General features: G+C 41.8%; 1 protein-coding gene across 1 annotated transcript in view; it reads left to right on the forward strand.

Moving 5' to 3' along the window:
* ATAD5 (ATPase family AAA domain containing 5) overlaps nt 1-26,044 on the forward strand; it is a 507,256-nt gene that overhangs the window by 408,773 nt on the left and 72,439 nt on the right. The window contains exon 18 of the mRNA XM_053721398.1: nt 14,800-14,861. Within this exon, the coding sequence (XP_053577373.1) occupies nt 14,800-14,861 (62 nt within the window). The remainder of the gene's footprint in view (nt 1-14,799; nt 14,862-26,044) is intronic.

A 26,044-nucleotide genomic window follows, 5' to 3' on the forward strand; every position in this document is an offset into this window, starting at 1 on the left:
ATCGTTTTCATTTGCTGAGGTACTGAGTGAATAAATGTTTGGGCACTATTTTTCCACTTGGCAGTTGCTTAATCTGTTTTCTGACAGTTTCTGTTTTCCCTCACTGCTGTGTGTGAGGGGGAGGGGCCGTTTTTTGGCGCTTTTACTACGCATCAAATATTTCAGTCAGCAACTCATTGTATTCCCTGCATGATCCGGTTCATCTCTACAGAGCTCAGGGGTCTTCAAAACTTATTTTGAGGGAGGTAATTTCTCTCAGCAGAGCTGTGAGAATTATAGTTTGACTGAGATAAAAAACGTTTATTCTGTAATTTGTTTCCTGCTTTCAGAATTTGTTATCTTTGCTAATGGGATTAAACCTTTGCTAAAGTTGTGTTGTTTACAAGGATTGAGGCTATAACTGTTTCAATTTATTAATTTTCAACTGTCATAGATCTTCTGTGCTTCTTAAAGGCACAGTACGTTTTAATATTATTCTAATTGAATTGTATTTCCAAGTTGCAAGTTTATTTGCTAGTGTGTTAAACATGTCTGATTCAGAGGATGATACCTGTGTCATTTGTTGCAATGCCAAAGTGGAGCCCAATAGAAATTTATGTACTAACTGTATTGATGCTACTTTAAATAAAAGTCAATCTGTACAAATTGAACAAATTTCACCAAACAACGAGGGGAGAGTTATGCCGACTAACTCGCCTCACGTGTCAGTACCTACATCTCCCGCTCAGAGGGAGGTGCGTGATATTGTAGCGCCGAGTACATCTGGGCGGCCATTACAAATCACATTACAGGATATGGCTACTGTTATGACTGAGGTTTTGGCTAAATTACCAGAACTAAGAGGTAAGCGTGATCACTCTGGGGTGAGAACAGAGTGCGCTGATAATATTAGGGCCATGTCAGACACTGCGTCACAGGTGGCAGAACATGAGGACGGAGAACTTCATTCTGTGGGTGACGGTTCTGATCCAAACAGACTGGATTCAGATATTTCAAATTTTAAATTTAAACTGGAAAACCTCCGTGTATTACTAGGGGAGGTGTTAGCGGCTCTGAATGATTGTAACACAGTTGCAATACCAGAGAAAATGTGTAGGTTGGATAAATATTTTGCGGTACCGACGAGTACTGAGGTTTTTCCTATACCTAAGAGACTTACTGAAATTGTTACTAAGGAGTGGGATAGACCCGGTGTGCCGTTCTCACCCCCTCCGATATTTAGAAAAATGTTTCCAATAGACGCCACCACAAGGGACTTATGGCAATCGGTCCCTAAGGTGGAGGGAGCAGTTTCTACCTTAGCTAAGCGTACCACTATCCCGGTGGAGGATAGCTGTGCTTTTTCAGATCCAATGGATAAAAAGTTAGAGGGTTACCTTAAGAAAATGTTTATTCAACAAGGTTTTATATTGCAACCCCTTGCATGCATTGCGCCGATCACGGCTGCAGCGGCATTCTGGATTGAGTCTCTGGAAGAGAACATTGGTTCAGCTACTCTGGACGACATTACGGACAGGCTTAGAGTCCTTAAACTAGCTAATTCATTCATTTCGGAGGCCGTAGTACATCTTACTAAACTTACGGCGAAGAATTCAGGATTCGCCATTCAGGCACGCAGGGCGCTGTGGCTAAAATCCTGGTCAGCTGATGTTACTTCTAAGTCTAAATTGCTTAATATACCTTTCAAAGGGCAGACCTTATTCGGGCCCGGGTTGAAAGAGATTATCGCTGACATTACAGGAGGTAAAGGCCATGCCCTGCCTCAGGACAAAGCCAAAGCCAAGACTAGACAGTCTAATTTTCGTTCCTTTCGTAATTTCAAAGCAGGAGCAGCATCAACTTCCTCTGCACCAAAACAGGAAGGAGCTGTTGCTCGCTACAGACAAGGCTGGAAACCTAACCAGTCCTGGAACAAGGGCAAGCAGACTAGGAAACCTGCTGCTGCCCCTAAAACAGCATGAATTGAGGGCCCCCGATCCGGGATCGGATCTAGTGGGGGGCAGACTTTCTCTCTTCGCCCAGGCTTGGGCAAGAGATGTTCAGGATCCCTGGGCGCTAGAGATAATATCTCAGGGATACCTTCTGGACTTCAAATACTCTCCTCCAAGAGAGAGATTTCATCTGTCAAGATTGTCAACAATCCAGACAAAGAAAGAGGCGTTTCTACGCTGCGTACAAGAGCTCTTGTTAATGGGAGTAATCCATCCAGTTCCACGATCGGAACAGGGACAGGGGTTTTACTCAAATCGGTTTGTGGTTCCCAAAAAAGAGGGAACTTTCAGACCAATCCTGGACTTAAAGATCCTAAACAAATTCCTAAGAGTTCCATCGTTCAAGATGGAGACTATTCGGACAATTTTACCTATGATCCAAGAGGGTCAGTACATGACCACTGTAGATTTAAAAGATGCTTACCTTCACATACCGATTCACAAAGATCATTATCGGTACCTAAGGTTTGCCTTCCTAGACAGGCATTACCAGTTTGTGGCTCTTCCATTCGGATTGGCTACAGCTCCAAGAATCTTCACAAAGGTTCTGGGTGCTCTTCTGGCGGTACTAAGACCGCGGGGAATCTCGGTAGCTCCATACCTAGACGACATTCTGATACAAGCTTCAAGCTTTCAAACTGCCAAGTCTCATACAGAGTTAGTGCTGGCATTTCTAAGGTCACATGGATGGAAGGTGAATGAAAAGAAAAGTTCACTCGTTCCACTCACAAGAGTTCCCTTCCTGGGGACTCTTATAGATTCTGTAGAAATGAAGATTTACCTGACAGAGGACAGGCTAACAAGACTTCAAAGTGCTTGCCGCACCCTTCATTCCATTCAACACCCGTCAGTGGCTCAATGCATGGAGGTAATCGGCTTAATGGTAGCGGCAATGGACATAGTACCCTTTGCACGCTTACACCTCAGACCACTGCAACTGTGCATGCTAAGTCAGTGGAATGGGGATTACTCAGACTTATCCCCTTCTCTGAATCTGGATCAAGAGACCAGAAATTCTCTTCTATGGTGGCTTTCTCGGCCACATCTGTCCAGGGGGATGCCATTCAGCAGACCAGACTGGACAATTGTAACAACAGACGCCAGCCTTCTAGGTTGGGGTGCCGTCTGGAATTCTCTGAAGGCTCAGGGACAATGGAGTCAGGAGGAGAGTCTCCTGCCAATAAACATTCTGGAATTGAGAGCAGTTCTCAATGCCCTCCTGGCTTGGCCCCAGTTGACAACTCGGGGGTTCATCAGGTTTCAGTCGGACAACATCACGACTGTAGCTTACATCAACCATCAGGGAGGGACAAGAAGCTCCCTAGCTATGATGGAAGTATCAAAGATAATTTGCTGGGCAGAGTCTCACTCTTGCCACCTGTCAGCAATCCACATCCCGGGAGTGGAGAACTGGGAGGCGGATTTCTTAAGTCGTCAGACTTTTCATCCGGGGGAGTGGGAACTTCATCCGGAGGTCTTTGCCCAAATACTTCGACGTTGGGGCAAACCAGAGATAGATCTCATGGCGTCTCGACAGAACGCCAAGCTTCCTCGTTACGGGTCCAGATCCAGGGATCCAGGAGCAGTCCTGATAGATGCTCTGACAGCACCTTGGGACTTCAGGATGGCTTACGTGTTTCCACCCTTCCCGTTGCTTCCTCGATTGATTGCCAGAATCAAACAAGAGAGAGCATCAGTGATTCTAATAGCACCTGCGTGGCCACGCAGGACTTGGTATACAGACCTGGTGGACATGTCATCCTGTCCACCTTGGTCTCTACCTCTGAAACAGGACCTTCTGATACAGGGTCCCTTCAAACATCAAAATCTAACTTCTCTGAAGCTGACTGCTTGGAAATTGAACGCTTGATTTTATCAAGACGTGGGTTTTCTGAGTCAGTTATTGATACCTTAATACAGGCTAGGAAACCTGTTACCAGAAAGATTTACCATAAGATATGGTGTAAATACCTATATTGGTGTGAATCCAAAGGTTACTCTTGGAGTAAGGTTAGGATTCCTAGGATATTGTCTTTTCTACAAGAAGGTTTAGAAAAGGGTTTATCTGCTAGTTCATTAAAGGGACAGATCTCAGCTCTGTCCATTCTGTTACACAAACGTCTGTCAGAAGTTCCTGACGTCCAGGCTTTTTGTCAGGCTTTGGCCAGGATTAAGCCTGTGTTTAAAACTGTTGCTCCACCATGGAGTTTAAACCTTGTTCTTAATGTTTTACAGGGCGTTCCGTTTGAACCCCTTCATTCCATTGATATAAAGTTGTTATCTTGGAAAGTTCTATTTTTAATGGCTATTTCCTCGGCTCGAAGAGTCTCTGAATTATCAGCCTTACATTGTGATTCTCCTTATTTGATTTTTCATTCGGATAAGGTAGTCCTGCGTACTAAACCTGGGTTCTTACCTAAGGTAGTTACTAACAGGAATATCAATCAAGAGATTGTTGTTCCTTCTTTATGCCCAAATCCTTCTTCGAAGAAGGAACGTCTACTGCACAACCTGGATGTAGTCCGTGCTCTAAAATTTTACTTACAGGCAACTAAGGAATTTCGACAAACGTCTTCTCTGTTTGTCATTTACTCTGGGCAGAGGAGAGGTCAAAAAGCTTCCGCTACCTCTCTTTCTTTTTGGCTTCGTAGCATAATTCGTTTAGCTTATGAGACTGCTGGACAGCAGCCTCCTGAAAGAATTACAGCTCATTCTACTAGAGCTGTGGCTTCCACTTGGGCCTTCAAGAATGAGGCCTCTGTTGAACAGATTTGCAAGGCTGCAACTTGGTCTTCGCTTCATACTTTTTCCAAATTTTACAAATTTGACACTTTTGCTTCATCGGAGGCTATTTTTGGGAGAGAGGTTCTTCAGGCAGTGGTTCCTTCTGTATAAAGAGCCTGCCTATCCCTCCCGTCATCCGTGTACTTTTGCTTTGGTATTGGTATCCCAGAAGTAATGATGACCCGTGGACTGATCACACTTAACAGAAGAAAACATAATTTATGCTTACCTGATAAATTCCTTTCTTCTGTAGTGTGATCAGTCCACGGCCCGCCCTGTTTTTAAGGCAGGTAAATATTTTTTAATTTATACTCCAGTCACCACTTCACCCTTGGCTTTTCCTTTCTCGTTGGTCCTTGGTCGAATGACTGGGGGTGACGTAGAGGGGAGGAGCTATATGCAGCTCTGCTGGGTGAATCCTCTTGCACTTCCTGTTGGGGAGGAGTAATATCCCAGAAGTAATGATGACCCGTGGACTGATCACACTACAGAAGAAAGGAATTTATCAGGTAAGCATAAATTATGTTATTTCTCCTACTGTTCCTTGTTCCCTCGGCAGAATGACTGGGGGATGAGGGGAGTGGAGGAGGTATTTAGGCCTTTGGCTGGGGTCTCTTTGCCTCCTCCTGGTTGCCAGGTTCTGTATTCCCACAAGTAAGGAATGAAGCCGTGGACTCTCCTCATACAGATAGAAATGAAATTATCAGGTAAGCATAATTTGTTTCTATGGCCGAGACAAATGTATTTAGCAGAAGCTAATAAACAATTTGATAATACAACTTGTTATAAAATAAAACTGTTTGGTAAACCTACAAATGGATATAAAGAAATCTATAACAGATTAATAACTAGAGTTTGTGAGGATTAAATAATCTCCAACTCAGAGAAAAAATATTTGTATGCAATTAATCCCAAACCACCTACAATTTAATTCCTACCCAAATTACACAAAAATAGCAAACGGCCTCCTGGGAGATCTATTGTCTCTAGAAATGATAGTCTCACTGAAATGACCAGTAGATGTGGAGATCAAAGATTGAGAGAATATTTGTATACTTTACCTTCATATGTCAGGCACTACAGAGATATTGCAAAGAATAAATGATGTATATATAACTAAATAAACTTTGGCTAGTTACAGCGGATGTTGAATCGCTATGTATTAGCATTAAACATGCATATGGTTTAAAAACAATACAGTATTTCTTATTAACTAATCTTAATGAAAATGAAAAACAATACATTTATTTTGCATTTAGAATCTGTCTAAACTCATAATTAGTTTACATTTAAAGATAAATTCTGTTAGAAAATACAAGGAACAACCATGGGCACAGCGTGTGCCCCTACTTATGCCAATCTGTTCCTTGGATATTGGGAACAAAAAAAGTATTTTGTGATGAACATGACAAATATAATAATCTTATCCCTCTATGGATAAGATACATTGACGATGATATGTTTATTTGGGAAGGAACCGATATTGAATTAAATTCTTTCAAATACTAAATACTAATGAATTAAACCTCAAACTTGTCTTACAAGCAAGAAAACAATCAATTTCTTAGATTTATCTATAGAAAGAAATGAAGCAGGGATGCTAAATACAAAAATATACAGAAAAGATTCTGTGAGTAATACACTATTACATATACCATATGGAGAATTTATAAGATTATGAAGGAAGTGCTCATCAACTGAAATATACTTACAAGAAGTTATCAGAACGTGGATACATTAAAAGAGTGATAAAATCAGCCAAATATAAAGCTTTAGCAAAAGATAGATCTGAACTACTACGACCATCAGAAAAAAAGTGCAAATACAATTCCGATGAACCAAGATTTATTACCACTTACTGTCCTCAAATACATAAAGTGATTAGTTAATAAAAATTATAATATCCTTCAAAATGATCAAACACTAATCAAAGAAGTAGGTAACAAGGTATCAGTAGGATACAAAAGACTATCCAATATTTAAGACCAATTGGTGCAGTCACTATATACACAGACCAAAAATAAGTTATTCAGGGCATGTATCCATGTGGTATCTGCCAACATGTACAAAATACAACATCTATCACTGATATATTTGGATATTGACATCAATTACAATAATATTTCTCCCCAAAAAAATTTAATGACACAATTCACACATTTTATTCCTAATCAAGCACTTAATCCCACATACACCAAACTGTGTACTTATTTAAAATTTAAATTTTTACCCTAGAAAATGTCAATGTATTCAGTTTGGTCTCTGCACTTTTTTACACAAGTCATTCATTTAATTTTTTTATCTAGCACTTAACCTTTTATGCACAAAATGCACTTATTTAAAATTATCATTTTTACTTTATGAAATGTTATTTATGCACATCATGTCTTAAACTAGGTACTTAACATTTTTCTCCCATTTTTTAAATGATACAATTCACACATTTAATTCACATCTATTCTTGATTCACAATTATTTCATGAATTTTTTTTTAAGCATTTTATGCTTTGCACCTTCCAATTATAAGTAATTTATTTGCATTCAGACACCGCAATAACTATATTTCTTTCCAATTGCATGGAGAGTCCACAAATCCATTCTACTCGTGGGAATTCAACTCCTGGCCACCAGGAGGGGGCAAAGAACACCCCAGCAAAGCTTCAAGTATCTTCCCCCAATCCCCCAGTCATTTTTTGCCCTGTCCATCAGGAGGATGTGCGAAGATGGTGTTTGAAGGTATTTAATCCTTTTATGGGTAGTTTCCCTGCAAGCAAGGATTGGAGCTATGCTGTGTCTATGTAATCCTCTTTAGTAAGAGTTATGGTGGCTGTTTAACAGTTGGAAGACGGCGAAGTAGTCCTTGCTTCCCTTCCAACATTTATGCTACCCCTATATAGACTTCTCTGTCACTTTTAGAAGTGATAGGAACGGACTGTTTGTTTTGGGTATTGCAGCGCTATAGCTTTGCATGCTTTTGCATTCCCCTCTGTCGCACTTAGTTGCGATCACGTGACCGCTCTGCCTTACTTCCGCTGAGCGGTTAGTTACAGAGCGCTTCTGTATGTCTCAGCAATCGAGTAGGACTTGCTGAGGTCTCTGGAGAGTCAGATTTCACTTGTTTTGTCCGCAGAGTAATAAAAATACTCTTGTGTAGTGGCTATAGACTGTTTATTGTGCAAGATCAGGATGTTCATTTTTGCTAGTTGGGATTTCGATCTCTGGTCACAGAGTGGTGAGTCTCCTCAGCAGAGCTGGGGTTTTAGTGGTGCCTGTCCTGTTTTTTGAGATCCCTGCATATTATTGTTTTTTTTTTAGTTGCTTTTTATTTTAACGCTGAATCAATAGCCTTCAGGATTATGGATTCTGACAAAAATGTATCTTTAAATTTTGATTAATGTCTATATTGCGTTATACCTCCTGTGCAATTTTGTTCAACATGTTTAAATACGATGTTACTTCCAAAAGATAAAGACACCCTTTCTGAATCTGCTGTAGCTAGAACAGCGGATTTAGAGGAGGGGAATTTTAGATTTAAGCTTGAGCACCTCCGTTTACTTTTGAAAGAGGTTCTATCTACTTTGGAGGATTCTGAAACCACAGTTGCAGAAACTCCTAAAAACATAAGTTATGCTTACCAGATCATTCGATTTACTTCTGTATAAGGAGAGTCCACGGCTTCATTCCTTACTGTTGGGAAATACTGAAAGGCTTAAATATCTCACTTCCCCCATCCCCCAGTCATTCTGCCGAGGGAACAAGGAACAGTAGGAGGAATATCGCTATAAAAGGTGACAGAAGAAGAAAACATAATTTAAGGGGTCACCCATCGGAGAAACACGGGCGGGAGCCGTGAACTCTCCTTATACAGACGGAAATTAAATTATCTTATAAGCATAATGTATGTTTTCCTAATTAATATAAGGAGAGTCCACGGCTTCATTCCTTACTGTTGGTAAGAAAACTGAATGATAACGGGAGGCGGACCCTAATCTGAGGGCACCACAGCCTGCAAAATCTTTCTCCCGAAGGCTGCTTCAGCTTAAGCAAAAACATCAAACTTGTAAAATTTAGAAAAAGTGTGTAAGGAGGACCAGGTAGCCGCCTTACAAATCTGATCCATAGAGGCCTCGTTCTTAAAAGCTTAAGAGGAAGCACTTCTCTAGTAGAATGGGCTGTAATTCTCTGAGGAGGTTTAAGTCCCGCTGTTTCATAAGCTAAGCGGATAAGTCTCCTCAACCAAAAACATAAGGAAGTTGAAAGAGACCTTCTGACCCTTACGCTTCCCAGAAAATGCCACAAACAAGGAAAAAGTTTGACTAAAATCCGTTGTAGCATGAAGATAAAACTTAAACGCACGAACCATGTCCAAATTATAAAGTAAACATTCCTTTGAAGAAGGAGTATTAGGACACAAAGTAGGGACCACAATCTCTTGATTGATGTTGCGGTCTGACACGACTTTAGAGAGAAACCCTAACTTAGTACATAGGACAGTTTTATCCGAATGGAACATCAGATAAGGAGGCTAACATTGCAAGGTGGCAATTTCAGATACTCTGCATGCTGAAGCAATGGCCAGTAGAAAAAGAACTTTCCAGGACAACAACTTAATATTAATTTCATGCATAGGCTCAAACGGAGCCCTTTGCAAAACTTTAAGAACCAGATTCAGACTCCAAGGGGAATCCGAAAATCTGAACACAGGTTTGATCCTAATCAGAGCCTTAACAAAAGACTGAACATCTGGAATCTCAGAGAGCCTCTTGTGCAGTAAAACAGACCAGGCCAAAATCTGTCCCCTCAGGGAACTGGCCGAAAGACCCTTCTCCAGACCATCCTGGAGAAACAGAATCCTGACAACCTTAACTTTATGCCAAGGAAATCCACGCTTTTCACACCAGAATAAGTAGGTTCTCCACACCTTATGATAGATGCGACGAGTAACCGGCTTACGAGCTTGAATGAGAGTATCGATAACCTCCTCAGAAAAACCTCTCTTGGCAAGGACTAAGCGTTTAGTCTCTACGCAGTCAGCCTCAGAGAATCTAGATTTTGATGAACAAAAGGACCCTGTTCCTGCAGATCCCTGCGACAAGGTAACTTCCATGCAGGAAAAGATGACATCCTCACCACGTTCTTCGTGGCCACGATGGAGCAATCAGTATTACTGACGCCTGCTTGTTGCGGGACACTACCCGAGGCAGAAGTGTTAATGGCGAGAAAAGGTAGATTAGATTGAACCTCCAAGGCACAGCTAACACATCTATCTGCCTGAAGATCCCTGGACCTTGACCCATATCTGGGTAGTTTGGTATTGAGGCAAGACGCCATGAGATCTCCGGCGTCCCCCACATGTAGCATAACTCCGCAAACACTTTGGGATGGAGAGACCATTACCCCGGATGAAAGTATGGTCTGCAGAGAAAATCCGCTTACCAGTTGTCCGCACCCCGAATGTGGATCGCTGACAGCGAACAGCCGTGGGCCTTCGCCCACTCCAGAATCCGAGATACTTCCCTCATCGCTAGAGAGCTTCTCGTTCCCCACTGATGGTTGATGTTGGCCATCGAGGTTATATTGTCTGATTGGAATCTGATAAACCGGGATGAACCCAGAAGAGACCAAGCCTTCAGAGCATTGTAGATTGCTCGAAGTTCCAGAATGTTTATCAGGAGGGATCGTTCCTCCTGAGACCACAGGCCTTGTGCCTTCCTGTCACCCCAAATAGCTCCCCATCCTGAGAGGCTCTCATCCGTAGTCACAATCTCCCAGGATGGTCATAGAAAGGATGTCCCTCAGGACAGAGCCACCAAGAGCAATTCTCTCGACCGGCTCTCCATGGAAATCTGTTGAGACAGATCCAAATAATCGCCATTCCACTGTCTCAGCATGCACAGCTGTAATGGTCTGAGACAGAACCTGGCAAAGGGAATTATGTCCATGCTGGACACCATGAGACCAATTACCTCCATACACTGAGCCACAGATGGCCTTAAGGAGGTCCGGAGGGCAAGACATGCCGAAGCTAGCTTGCACTGTCTCTGGTCGGTGAGAAATATCCTCATGGATATTAAATCTATTATAGTACCCAGGAATTCTACCCTGGTGCTTGGAATTAGAGAACTCTTCTCTAAGTTTATCTTCCATCCGTGTGATCGAAGAAGTGAGAGAAGAGATACCGAATGGTCCGCCGCTAGACGAAAGGATGGTGCTTGAACCCGAATAATGTCCAAGTAGGGAGCAACTGCAAAACCTTGGGTTCTGGCGACGGCCAGGAAAGCCCATAGAACATTTGTAAAGATTCTTGGGGCCGTAGCTAGACCACACAGAAGTGCAATGAACTAGAAGTGCTGATCCAGGAACGCAAACCTTAGGAACTGGAAGTGGTCCCTGTGGATTGGAACGTGACGGTAGGCATCCTTCAGATATATAGTGTTCATGAACTGTCCTTCCTGAACTAGAAGAAGAATAGACCTTATTGTCTCCATCTTGAACGACGGGACATTTAGAAACTTGTTTAAGCACTTTAGGTCCAGAATCGGGCGGAAAGTTCCCTCCTTCTTTGGGACCACAAGCAGGTTTGAGTAGTATCCCAAACCTCTTTCTGCGATAGGAACCGGGACAATGACCCCTAAGAAGGACAGATCCCGCACGCACTCCTTTTCTGGTTTTAAAGACAGGCTTGAGAGGAGAAATCTGCCCTTGGGTGGATGAGATTTGAAACCTATCTTGTATCCCTGAGCTATGACCTCCAGGACCCACAGATCCTGCACGTCCCTGGATCAAGCGTCTGAAAACAGCGTCAGTCTGTCCCCTACACGATCCAGCTCTGGATCGGGGGCCGCCCCTTCATGCCGACTTGTTCTCGGCAGGCTTCTTGTTCTGCTTGGATTTATTCCAGGATTGAGCCGGCTTCCAAGTGTTCTTTTTTTTGTTTGGGCTTAGAGAAGGACTGCTGACGTTGGGACTTTTCAGAACGAAAATTAGATCCTTGTCCTTTAGATTTGTTCTTTTTATCCTGCAGTAGGAAGGCACCCTTGCCCCCTGTAACCGTGGAAATAATCCAGGCCTGGACCAAATTAAATGTTTCCCTTAAAGGGGAAGGAAATAAGTCTAGACTTAGAAGTCATGTCCGCAGACCAGGACTTCAGCCAGAGCGCCTGCTGTGTCTGCACTGAGTAACCAGAGATCTTAGCATTCATGCGAATAATCTGCATGTTTGCATCACAGATAAAAGAATTAGCAATTCTCAAAGCCTTAATTCTTTCTTGGATAACATCAAGGGGACCATCCACCTCGATCAAATCCGCTAGGGAGTCGCACCAGTATGCCGCAGCTCCAGAAATCGAAGCGACAGCTGCTGCTGGTTGAAATAAATATCCTGTATGCCGAAACATTTTTCAGAGAAGTTTCCATCTTCTTATCCATCGGCGCTCTGAAAGACTAACTATCCTCAAGAGGGATAGTAGTACGCTTAGCTAACGTGGAGATAGCGCCATCCACCTTAGGGACGGAACCCCACAACTCCAGCTGAGACTCCAGGACCGGGAATATTTGTTTTAAAGGCAGAAGATGGGGAAAAGGAAGATCCAATTCTATCCCATTCATTCGTAATAATGTTCGCCATTTTTACAGGTACAGGAAAAGTTAGTGGTGCTACCCTGTCCTCGTACACTCACTAATTTAGGAAACAAAGGTTCACCAGACAACTTCTCCTCTGGAACCTCTAATGTCGACAGAACGTGTGTTTAATTTTAAATCTAAAGGCTGGCTCCTCCACAGCCAGAGGCCTAGAGGTAGCAGACTCCGATCCAGAAAGTTTACCCTCTGAAGACTCAGATTGTGACCTATCCTGGGATACTTGAAAGGCAGACATATCAAGTAAATCACTGGATGTCCTCTGGACCAGAGATCTATGTTTAACCTTTCGCTTGCGCTTAGCAGGGCAAGGTAAACCCCTAAGGGCCTCAGACACTGCCATCTTTAACTGTGCGATAAAGTCTGATGGTAAAAGGCTCCCTCTAGATGGAGGATCAGGCGTGCTACGGGATGCTGCATGTGACAATGGAGATGACTGATGGGTATGCACCTCACAGGACGGCGAGTCCTTAGAGGTGAACGGCTTAGTAGTACTAAAGGGGTTAACCTTCTTAGACATAATAACATTGTTGATGCATACGGAACATAGTTGAGAGGCCGGGCACACCAAGGCCTCCTCACAATATAGACAGATATTAGTAATAGAGGGAGTACCCTCAAGCCTATCAGGATCCTCCATAGCTTGCGCTAACAGTTGGATACAAATACATTAACTTTTTATTTCTCACAAAAACGGCACCTTTATACCCCCAATGACTGGGGGACTCACCACCTCCTAGACCCAGACAACCATAGAAGAAGCGACCTCTCAGACGGCTAGTTCGGTCAGGAAAGAGAAAACGAGAGAAAGTGTTACCACACCTGGTCAAGTGGTACGCATGGCAGGACTGCTCCTGCTATGAGAAAAAGCGTGTCAAGCTTCAAGCTGCGCAGCGTTCAAAGTGAAAGTAAACACCTGTATGTTCCGTTAACGCATAAGTCTATGAGCCCAAAAATAAATCTCGCACATAAAGCCGCATAAAATCAAAGTAACACATTTGATTAATCCCGGCTGTTCAATAACCTCCCTCAGGAGATATTAACCCATGATTCTATAAAACGCTGTGACCCTGTCTTCAGCAATTTCAACATAAGTAAATATTGAAACTATCTTACCAGAATCCGTGCTGTGGAACAGAAACACAACCTCTCAAGTGTGACGGTCTTGTAGCATCGCTCCTGACATGGACTTGAGTGAAGACCGCAGACAGTGAAACTCGTCAACACTGGTTCCTTAAGGAGGTGTTAGCAGGCAGTCTGGATGGGTTTGCAGAAAGACTCTCCCTGCATCTGCAGACTCTATCTTTCGTCAATGCTCTCACTGAGAGGCTGACAAGACTACTTAAAACTCCAGTTCCCTATCAAAAAGCATATATCCCTCCTGAGGAACAACTCCAAAATCTTCTGACACTTCTCTGCCATCCTCCTGTGACGAAAGGCAAAGAAGGGATGGGGGAAGTGGGAGAGGTATTTAAGTCTTTGGCTGAGGTGTCTTTGCCTCCTCCTAGTGGCCAGGTTCAGTATTTCCCAACAGTAAGGAATGAAGCCATAGACTCTCCTTATATTAAGAAGGAAAAGGCTAATAAACTCATTAGAGTCTTTGATGTCAAACCCAAATCTGTGGAAGTATTTCCTGTTCCAGATTGCATGTCTGACATTATATCTCAGGAATGGGAGAAGCCAGGTGTTCCTTTTTTCCCGTCTCCTATTTTTAAAAAGATGTTTCCTGTTGCTGAATCTGTGCGAGATCTTTGGCGCACTGTTCCTAAAGTAGAGGGCGCTATATCCACTTTAGCTAAAAGAACCACTATTCCTCTAGAGGATAGTACCTCCTTTAAGGAACTATGAATAGGAAACTGGAAGGTTACTTAAAGGGACAGTCTACACCAGAATTTTTATTGTTGAAAATATAGATAATCCCTTTATTACCCATTCCCTAGTTTTGCATTACCAACACAGTTATATAAACACACTTTCTTTTTAAAGACACAATGAGTCCACGGATTTCATCCTTGTGGGATTGCGCCTCCTTGTCAGCAGGAGGAGGCAAAGATCACCACAGCAGAGCTGTATATATATAGCTTCTCCCCTCCCTCCCACTCCAGTCATTCTCTTTGCCTACGTTAGTGATAGGAAGAGGTAAAGTGAGGTGTTAGTATAGATTCTTCAATCAAGAGTTTTTTATTTTTGAAGTAGTGCCAGAGAGTGCTGCTTTGTTCTAGGGTGTAGCCGTAGTCCATATCAGTCTCTACAGTAGAGCATTTGGTGGCTTTAGAGCAATGGGAACTTGTGGGACATAATTCTCACTACGCCTCCTATATATTGAATGCTGCCCTTATCAAGAAATCCTGAGGGATATTTACTCCGAATTTTCGTTATATTACAGGTCCATGGGAGGGAGAGGACTTCTTACACCTTAAACTGCCTTACTATCCAGCAGAAAATGAGGTAAGTGCTGACTTTATTTCTGGGGAGTGGAAACAATCTCAGAAACAAGTTAGGCACTTTATTTTTATTTATTCCTCATTCAATTTGGGGTCAATCCTCTTAGATGGTTTAGGGGGCACCTTGGACAGTTGGACTCACTGCTATGTGAGCTAATAATGCAATCTTACTGTGTGGTGTTTTACACATGTATATGACATATCTGGGACTGACTGCTGTTCTGTACATTACAGATTGCTAACGGCTGCCACAGGGTTTAAAGGTTTACATGGCTGACGGCTAACCATTGCATTGTGCGTAGTGAGGCTAAAACAGTCTGTTGTGGGTTTCCCTCCCGGCGCTTTCTGTGTAAGACTTTAATGGCAACCGGGAGATGGTGTTTGTTTATGCCCACAATGGGCGGAGTTTTAGTGTGGCGTCAATGTTTGTTCCCGGTAAGGCTGTTCTTAGAAGCAATGAGACTGCTGGACAGCAGCCTCCTGAAAGAGTTACAGCTCATTCCACCAGGGCTGTTGCTTCTTGATGGACATTCAAAAATTATGCTTCTGTTGAACAGATTTGCAAGGCTGCAACTTGGTCCTCTCTTCACACTTTTTCTAAATTTTTCAAATTTGATACCTTTGTTTCGGCTGAGGCTGTTTTTGGGAGAAGGGTTCTTCAAGCAGTGGTGCCTTCCGTTTAGGTTCCCTGTCTTGTCCCTCCCTTATCATCCGTGTACTTTAGCTTTGGTATTGTATCCTACAAGTAAGGATGAAATCCGTGGACTCATCGTGTCTTTAAAAGAAAAGAAAATTTATGCTTACCTGATAAATTTGTTTCTTTTTAGACACGATGAGTCCACGGCCTGCCCTGTTCTATGAGACAGGTTATTAATTTTTGTAAACTTCAGACACCTCTGCACCTTGGCTTTTCCTTTCTCTTCCTAACTTCGGTCGAATGACTGGAGTGGGGGGGGAGAGGAGGAGCTATATATACAGATCTGCTGTGGTGCTCTTTGCCTCCTCCTGCTGACCAGGAGGCGTAATCCCACAAGTAAGGATGAAATTCGTGGGCTCATTGTGTCTAAAAAGAAACAAATTTATCAGGTAAGCATACATTTTCTTTTTTACCTCTGTGATTACCTTGTATCTCAGCCTTTGCAAACTGCCCCCTTATTTCAGTTCTTTTGACAGACATCCATTTTAGCCAATCGGAGCTTGCTCACTGGAACTCCACGTGCTTGAGCACAGTGTTATCTATATGATAAACGTGAACTAACACCCTCTAGTGGTGAAAAACTCTCAAAATGCCCTGAGAAGAGGCGTACTGCAAAAGCTTAGAAATTAGCATATGAACCTCCTAGGTTTAGCTTTCAACTAAGAATACCAAGAGAACAAAGCAAAATTGGTGATAAAAGTAAATTGGAAAATTGTTTAAAATTGCATTCTCTATCTGAATCATGAAAGTTTTTATTTTGGACTAGACTGTCCCTTTAAGATGTTTCTTCACCAGTGTCTACAATGGCAAGCTGTTGCTAGTATTGCGACAGTTGCTAGTGCAGCCTCATATTGGTGCGGCTCCTTGTCTGATCTGATTTCGGAGGAGACTACTATAGAGGAGATCCAAGACGGGATCAAGTCTTTAAAGCTGGCTAATACCTTTCTGTGATGCCAGCATGCAAGTAGTCTGTTTGGGTGCAAAGATTTCTAGCTTTGCCGTTTTATCTCACAGAGCCCTGTGGCTAAAGTCTTGGTCTGCTGATGTGGTATCCAAGTCTAAACTTCTGTCTCTTCCATTTAAGGGTAAGCCTTTATTTGGTCCTGGTCTGGCTGGAATCATTTCCATGGTAACAGGTGGAAAGGGAGCTTTCTTTCATGTAATTGGCAAGAGTCCATGAGTTAGTGACGTATGGGATATACAATCCTACCAGGAGGGGCAAAGTTTCCCAAACCTCAAAATGCCTATAAATACACCCCTCACCACACCCACAATTCAGTTTTACAAACTTTGCCTCCTATGGAGGTGGTGAAGTAAGTTTGTGCTAAGATTTCTACGTTGATATGCGCTTCTCAGCATTGTTGAAGCCCGATTCCTCTGAGTACAGCGAATGTCAAAGGGACGTGAAGGGAGTATCACTTATTGAATACGATGATTTCCCTAACGGGGGTCTATTTCATAGGTTCCCTGTTATCGGTCGTAGAGATTCATCTCCTACCTCCCTTTTCAGATCGACGATATACTCTCAATTTACCATTACCTCTACTGATAACTGTTTCAGTACTGGTTTGGTTATCTGCTATATGTGGATGGGTGTCTTTTGGTAAGTATGTTTTTTATTACTTAAGACACCTCAGCTATGGTTTGGCACTTTATGCATTTATATAAAGTTCTAAATATATGTACAGTATTGTACTTATATTTGCCATGAGTCAGGTTCATGCATTTCCTTCTGCAGACGGTCAGTTTTATATTTGGGGAATATAAACACTTTTTTAAGAATTTTTTTTCTTACCTGGGGTTTAGTCTTTTTTTCAATTAACTACTTCTTGCAAATTGCGGGCGGTATTAGGCCCGCGGGTGCGTCAAATGCTAAACTTTATTGCGTCATTCTTGGCTCGAGAATTCTTTTGGCGCGAAAAATACGTCTGACGCAACTTCGTCATTTCCGGCGTCATACTTGACGCCGAAGCCTTACACATGGTTGCGTCATTAGTGACGCTATTGTGTCTTTTACTGTTATTATTGGCGCCAAAAAAGTTTTCAGTTACGTTGTGCCTCATACTTGGCGCCAAACTTTTTCATTATTTCAGTACCCCATTGATGTTTGCCTCTTGCCTTTTTCTCTATCAGAGGGCTATGCTATTGGCATTTTTTCTATTCCTGAAACTGTCATATAAGGAAATTAATAATTTTGCTTTATATGTTGTTTTTTCTTTTACATTTTGCAAGATGTCTCAATCTGATCCTGCCTCAGAAATTTCTGCTTGAACATTGCTGCCTGACATCGGTTCTACCAAAGCTAAGTGCATTTGTTGTAAGATTGTGGAAATTATTTTGCCGAATGTCATTTGTAATAGTTGTCATGATAAACTTTTACATGCAGATAGTGTGTCCATCAATAATAGTACATTTCCAGTTGCAGTTCCTTCAACTTCTAATGTACATGATATACCTATGAATTTTAAAGAATTTGTTTCTGATTCTATCCAGAAGGCTTTGTCTGCATTTCCACCTTCTAATAAACGTAAAAACTTTTTTAAACTTTTAAAACTTTTCATTGTTGATGAAATTTCAAATGACCAACAACATAATAATTTATCCTCTTCTGATGAGGATCTATCTGATACAGAAGATCCTTCCTCAGACATTGACACTGACAAATCTACTTATTTATTTAAAATAGAGTATATGCATTCTTTATTAAAAGAAGTGTTAATTACTTTGGATATTAAGGTAACCAGTCCTCTTGACGTTCAGTCTAATAAACGTTTAAATGCTGTTTTTAAACCTCCTGTGGTTTCTCCAGGGGTTTTTCCTATTCCTGAGGCTATTTCTGATATGATTTCTAAGGAATGGAATAAGCCAGGTACTTCTTTTATTTCTTCTTCAAGGTTTAAAAAATTGTATCCTTTACCAGCAAATTCTATAGAGTTTTTTGGGAAAAAATCCCCAAAGTTGGTGGGGCTATTTCTACTCTTGCTAAACGTACCACTATTCCTATGGAAGATAGCACTTCCTTTAAGGATCCTTAGATAGGAAGCTTGAATCTTATCTAAGGAAGGCCTATTTATATTCAGGTCATCTTTTCAGACCTGCAATTTCTTTGGCTGATGTTGCGGTTGCATCAACTTTCTGGTTACAGATTTTATCGCAACAAGAATTGGATTCTGACATATCTAGCATTATTCGCTTACTGCAATATGCTAATCATTTTATTTGTGATGCCATGTTTGATATGATCAAAATTGATGTTAGATCCATGTCTTTAGCTATATTAGCTAGAAGAGCTTTGTGGCTTAAATCTTGGAATGCTGATATGACATCTAAATCTAGATTACTCTCTCTTTCTTTCCAAGGTAATAATTTATTTGGTTCTCAGTTGGATTCTATTATTTCAACTGTCACTGGGGGAAAGGGAGTTTTTCTGCCTCAGGATAAAAAAACCTAAGGGCAAATCTAAGGCTTCTAACCGTTTTCGTTCCTTTCGTCAAAATAAGGAACAAAAACTTAATCCTTCCCCCAAGGAATCTGTTTCCAATTGGAAGCCTTCCTCAAATTGGAATAAATCCAAGCCATTTAAGAAACCAAAGTCAGCCCCTAAGTCCGCATGAAGGTGCGGCCCTCATTCCAGCTCAGCTGGTAGGGGGCAGATTAAGGTTTTTCAAGGATCTTTGGATAGATTCTGTCCAAAATCAATGGATTCAGAGCATTGTCTCTCAAGGGTATCGAATTGGATTCAGAGTAAGACCTCCTGTGAGAAGATTTTGTCTCTCACGTATACCCAGCAAATCCAGTAAAAGCTCAGGCTTTCCTGAAGTGTGTTTCAGACCTGGAGTCTTCAGGGGTAATCTTGCTAGTTCCTTTTCAGGAACAAGGTTTGGGGTTTTATTCAAATCTATTCATTGTCCCAAAGAAGGAAAATTTATTCAGACCAGTTCTGGATCTGAAAATTTTGAATCGTTATGTAAGAGTACCAACTTTCAAGATGGTAACTATAAGGACTATGCTGCCTTTTGTTCAGCAAGGACATTATATGTCCACAATAGACTTGCAGGATGCATACCTTCATATTCCGATTCATCCAGAACATTATCAGTTTCTGAGATTCTCTTTTCTAGACAAGCATTACCAATTTGTTGCTCTTCCATTTGGCCTAGCAACAGCTCCAAGAATATTTTCAAAGGTTCTAAGTGCCCTACTCTCTGTAATCAGAGAACAGGGTATTGCAGTGTTTCCTTATTTGGACGATATCTTGGTACTAGCTCAGTCTTTACGTTCTGCAGAATCTCACACAAATCAACTAGTGTTGTTTCTTCGGAAACATGGTTGGAGGATCAATTTACCAAAAAGTTTCTTGATTCCTGAGACAAGGGTCACCTTTTTAGGCTTCCAGGTAGATTCAGTGTCCATGTCTCTGTCTCTAACAGACAAGAGACGTTTAAAATTGGTTGCAGCCTGCCGGTACCTTCAGTCTCAGTCATTCCCTTCAGTGGCTATGTGCATGGAAGTTTTAGGTCTCATGACTGCAGCATCGGACGCGATCCCCTTTGCTCGTTTTCACATGAGACCTCTACAGTTTTGTATGCTGAACCAATGGTGCAGGGATTATACAAAGATATCACAATTAATATCCTTAACTCCCAATGTACGACACTCTGTGACGTGGTGGATTGATCGCCATCATTTAGTTCAAGGGGTTTCTTTTGTTCGGCCAACCTGGACTGTGATCACAACAGATACGAGTCTTTCAGATTGGGGAGCTGTTTGGGGTCTCTGACAGCACAAGGGGTTTGGAAATCTCAAGAGGCGAGATTATCAATAAATATTTTAGAACTCACAGTCCCCAAGCTATGAAAGAAGTATCTCGGATACTTGCTTGAGCGGAATCCAGTTCCTGTCTAATCTCTGCGGTGCATATCCCAGGTGTAGACAATTGGGAGGCGGATTATCTCAGCCGTCAGACTTTACATTCATGGGAGTGGTCTCTCCATCCAGATGTGTTTTCTCAGATTGTTCAGATGTGGGGTCTTCCAGAGATAGATCTCATGGCCTCTCATCTAAACAAGAAACTTCCAAGATACCTGTCCAGGGATGTTCAGGCGGAAGCAGTGGATGCGCTGACACTTCCTTGGTGTTATCATCCTGCTTACATTTTCCCGCCTTTAGTTCTCCTTCCAAGAGTGATCTCCAAAATCATTATGGAACAATCATTTGTGTTGCTGGTGGCTCCAGCATGGCCACACAGGTTTTGGTATGCGGATCTGGTTCGGATGTCCAGTTGCCAGCCTTGGCCACTTCCGTTAAGGCCAGACCTACTGTCTCAAGGTCCGTTTTTCCATCAGGATCTCAAATCATTAAATTTGAAGGTATGGAAATTTAACGCTTAGTACTAAGTCATAGAGGTTTCTCTGACTCAGTGATTAATACTATGTTACAAGCTTGTAAATCTGTCTCTAGAAAGCTTTATTATAGAGTTTGGAAGACTTACATTTCATGGTGTTCCTCTCATAAATTCTCTTGGCATTCTTTTAGAATTCCTAGAATTTTACAGTTTCTTCAGGATGGTTTTGATAAGGGTTTGTCTGTAAGTTCCTTGAAGGGACAAATCTCTGCTCTTTCTGTTTTATTTCACAGAAAGATTGCTATACTTCCTGATATTCACTGTTTTGTACAGGCTTTAGTTCATATTAAGCCTGTCATTAAATCAATTTCTCCTCCTTGGAGTCTTAATTTGGTTCTGAAGTCTTTACAGGCTCCTCCATTTAAGCCTATGCATTCTTTGGACATTAAACTACTTTCTTGGAAAGTGTTGTTCCTTTTGGCTATCTCTTCTGCTAGAAGAGTTTCTGAGCTATCTGCTCTTTCTTGTGAGTCTACTTTTCTGATTTTTCATCAGGATAAGGCAGTTTTGCGGACTTCTTTTCAATTTTTACCTAAGGTTGTGAATTCTAACAACATTAATCGAGAAATTGTTGTCCCTTCCTTGTGTCCTAATCCTAAGAATTCTTTGGAAAGATCCTTACATTCTTTGGATGTGGTAAGAGCTTTGAAATATTATGTGAAAGCTACTAAAGATTTCAGGAAGGCTTCCAGTCTATTTGTTTTATTTTCTGGTCCTAGGAAAGGTCAGAAGGCTTCTGCTATTTCCTTGGTTTCTTGGTTGAAACTTTTGATTCATCAAGCTTATTTGGAGTCGGGTCAGGCCCCTTCTCAGAGAATTACAGCTCATTCTACTAGATCAGTCTCCACTTCGTGGGCCTTTAAGAATGAAGCTTCAGTTGATCAGATTTGCAAAGCAGCAACTTAGTCCTCTTTGCATACATTTACTAGATTCTACCGTTTTGATGTATTTGCTTCTTCAGAAGAAGTTTTTGGTAGAAAAGTTCTTCAGGCAGCTGTTTCAGTTTGATTCTTCTGCTTTTGATTTAAGTTTTTTTTTCTTTCATTTATGAGAATAAACTTATTTTTTATGTTGTGGATTAATTTTTTCAGCGGAAAATGGCTGTTTTGAATTTTTATCCCTCCCTCTCTAGTGACTCTTGCGTGGAGTTCCACATCTTGGGTATTGCTATCCCATACGTCACTAGCTCATGGACTCTTGCCAATTACATGAAAGAAAACATAATTTATGTCTAAGAACTTACCTGATAAATTCATTTCTTTCATATTGGCAAGAGTCCATGAGGCCCACCCTTTTTATGGTGGTTATGATTTTTTGTATAAAGCACAATTATTTCCAAAGTTTTGGAAACTTTGCCCCTCCTGGTAGGATTGTATATCCCATACGTCACTAGCTCATGGACTCTTGCCAATATGAAAGAAATGAATTTATCAGGTAAGTTCTTACATAAATTATGTTTCTTCTGTTAAGTGTGATCAGTCCACGGGTCATCATTACTTCTGGGATATTACTCCTCCCCAACAGGAAGTGCAAGAGGATTCACCCAGCAGAGCTGCATATAGCTCCTCCCCTCTACGTCACTCCCAGTCATTCTCTTGCACCCAACGACTAGATAGGATGTGTGAGAGGACTATGGTGATTATACTTAGTTTTATATCTTCAATCAAAAGTTTGTTATTTTAAAATAGCACCGGAGTGTGTTATTACCTCTCTGGCAGAGTTTGAAGAAGAATCTACCAGAGTTTTGCTATGATTTTAGCCGGAGTAGTTAAGATCATATTGCTGTTCTCGGCCATCTGAGGAGTGAGGTAAACTTCAGATCAGGGGACAGCGGGCAGATGAATCTGCATAGAGGTATGTAGCAGTTTTTATTTTCTGACAATGGAATTGATGAGAAAATCCTGCCATACCGATATAATGTCATGTATGTATACTTTACACTTCAGTATTCTGGGGAATGGTACTTCACTAGAATTACACTGTAAGAAATACATAAAGCTGTTTAATAACTAGAGATTATGTTTAACGTTTTTGCTGGAATGTAAAATCGTTTTCATTTGCTGAGGTACTGTGTGAATAAATGTTTGGGCACTATTTTTCCACTTGGCAGTTGCTTAATCTGTTTTTCTGACAGTTTCTGTTCTCCCTCACTGCTGTGTGTGAGGGGGAGGGGCCGTTTTTTGGCGCTTTTTCTATGCATCAAATATTTCAGTCAGCAACTCATTGTATTCCCTGCATGATCCGGTTCATCTCTACAGAGCTCAGGGGTCTTCAAAACTTATTTTGAGGGAGGTAATTTCTCTCAGCAGAGCTGTGAGAATTATAGTTTGACTGAGATAAAAAACGTTTATTCTGTAATTTGTTTCCTGCTTTCAGAATTTGTTATCTTTGCTAATGGGATTAAACCTTTGCTAAAGTTGTGTTGTTTACAAGGATTGAGGCTATAACTGTTTCAATTTATTAATTTTCAACTGTCATAGATCTTCTGTGCTTCTTAAAGGCACAGTACATTTTAATATTATTCTAATTGAATTGTATTTCCAAGTTGCAAGTTTATTTGCTAGTGTGTTAAACATGTCTGATTCAGAGGATGATACCTGTGTCATTTGTTGCAATGCCAAAGTGGAGCCCAATAGAAATTTATGTACTAACTGTATTGATGCTACTTTAAATAAAAGTCAATCTGTACAAATTGAACAAATTTCACCAAACAACGAGGGGAGAGTTATGCCGACTAACTCGCCTCACGTGTCAGTACCTACATCTCCCGCTCAGAGGGAGGTGCGTGATATTGTAGCGCCGAGTACATCTGGGCGGCCATTACAAATCACATTACAGGATATGGCTACTGTTATGACTGAGGTTTTGGCTAAATTACCAGAACTAAGAGGTAAGCGTGATCACTCTGGGGTGAGAACAGAGTGCGCTGATAATATTAGGGCCATGTCAGACACTGCGTCACAGGTGGCAGAACATGAGGACGGAGAACTTCATTCTGTGGGTGACGGTTCTGATCCAAACAGACTGGATTCAGATATTTCAAATTTTAAATTTAAACTGGAAAACCTCCGTGTATTACTAGGGGAGGTGTTAGCGGCTCTGAATGATTGTAACACAGTTGCAATACCAGAGAAAATGTGTAGGTTGGATAAATATTTTGCGGTACCGACGAGTACTGAGGATTTTCCTATACCTAAGAGACTTACTGAAATTGTTACTAAGGAGTGGGATAGACCCGGTGTGCCGTTCTCACCCCCTCCGATATTTAGAAAAATGTTTCCAATAGACGCCACCACAAGGGACTTATGGCAAACGGTCCCTAAGGTGGAGGGAGCAGTTTCTACCTTAGCTAAGCGTACCACTATCCCGGTGGAGGATAGCTGTGCTTTTTCAGATCCAATGGATAAAAAGTTAGAGGGTTACCTTAAGAAAATGTTTGTTCAACAAGGTTTTATATTGCAACCCCTTGCATGCATTGCGCCGATCACGGCTGCAGCGGCATTCTGGATTGAGTCTCTGGAAGAGAACATTGGTTCAGCTACTCTGGACGACATTACGGACAGGCTTAGAGTCCTTAAACTAGCTAATTCATTCATTTCGGAGGCCGTAGTACATCTTACTAAACTTACGGCGAAAAATTCAGGATTCGCCATTCAGGCACGCAGGGCGCTGTGGCTAAAATCCTGGTCAGCTGATGTTACTTCTAAGTCTAAATTGCTTAATATACCTTTCAAAGGGCAGACCTTATTCGGGCCCGGGTTGAAAGAGATTATCGCTGACATTACAGGAGGTAAAGGCCATGCCCTGCCTCAGGACAAAGCCAAGACTAGACAGTCTAATTTTCGTTCCTTTCGTAATTTCAAAGCAGGAGCAGCATCAACTTCCTCTGCACCAAAACAGGAAGGAGCTGTTGCTCGCTACAGACAAGGCTGGAAACCTAACCAGTCCTGGAACAAGGGCAAGCAGACTAGGAAACCTGCTGCTGCCCCTAAAACAGCATGAATTGAGGGCCCCCGATCCGGGATCGGATCTAGTGGGGGGCAGACTTTCTCTCTTCGCCCAGGCTTGGGCAAGAGATGTTCAGGATCCCTGGGCGCTAGAGATAATATCTCAGGGATACCTTCTGGACTTCAAATACTCTCCTCCAAGAGAGAGATTTCATCTGTCAAGATTGTCAACAATCCAGACAAAGAAAGAGGCGTTTCTACGCTGCGTACAAGAGCTCTTGTTAATGGGAGTAATCCATCCAGTTCCACGATCGGAACAGGGACAGGGGTTTTACTCAAATCGGTTTGTGGTTCCCAAAAAAGAGGGAACTTTCAGACCAATCCTGGACTTAAAGATCCTAAACAAATTCCTAAGAGTTCCATCGTTCAAGATGGAGACTATTCGGACAATTTTACCTATGATCCAAGAGGGTTAATACATGACCACTGTAGATTTAAAAGATGCTTACCTTCACATACCGATTCACAAAGATCATTATCGGTACCTAAGGTTTGCCTTCCTAGACAGGCATTACCAGTTTGTGGCTCTTCCATTCGGATTGGCTACAGCTCCAAGAATCTTCACAAAGGTTCTGGGTGCTCTTCTGGCGGTACTAAGACCGCGGGGAATCTCGGTAGCTCCATACCTAGACGACATTCTGATACAAGCTTCAAGCTTTCAAACTGCCAAGTCTCATACAGAGTTAGTGCTGGCATTTCTAAGGTCACATGGATGGAAGGTGAACGAAAAGAAAAGTTCACTCGTTCCACTCACAAGAGTTCCCTTCCTGGGGACTCTTATAGATTCTGTAGAAATGAAGATTTACCTGACAGAGGACAGGCTAACAAGACTTCAAAGTGCTTGCCGCACCCTTCATTCCATTCAACACCCGTCAGTGGCTCAATGCATGGAGGTAATCGGCTTAATGGTAGCGGCAATGGACATAGTACCCTTTGCACGCTTACACCTCAGACCACTGCAACTGTGCATGCTAAGTCAGTGGAATGGGGATTACTCAGACTTATCCCCTTCTCTGAATCTGGATCAAGAGACCAGAAATTCTCTTCTATGGTGGCTTTCTCGGCCACATCTGTCCAGG

Source organism: Bombina bombina, chromosome 1 (assembly GCF_027579735.1).
Source record: "Bombina bombina isolate aBomBom1 chromosome 1, aBomBom1.pri, whole genome shotgun sequence".
NCBI classification, from domain to species: Eukaryota; Metazoa; Chordata; class Amphibia; order Anura; family Bombinatoridae; genus Bombina; species Bombina bombina.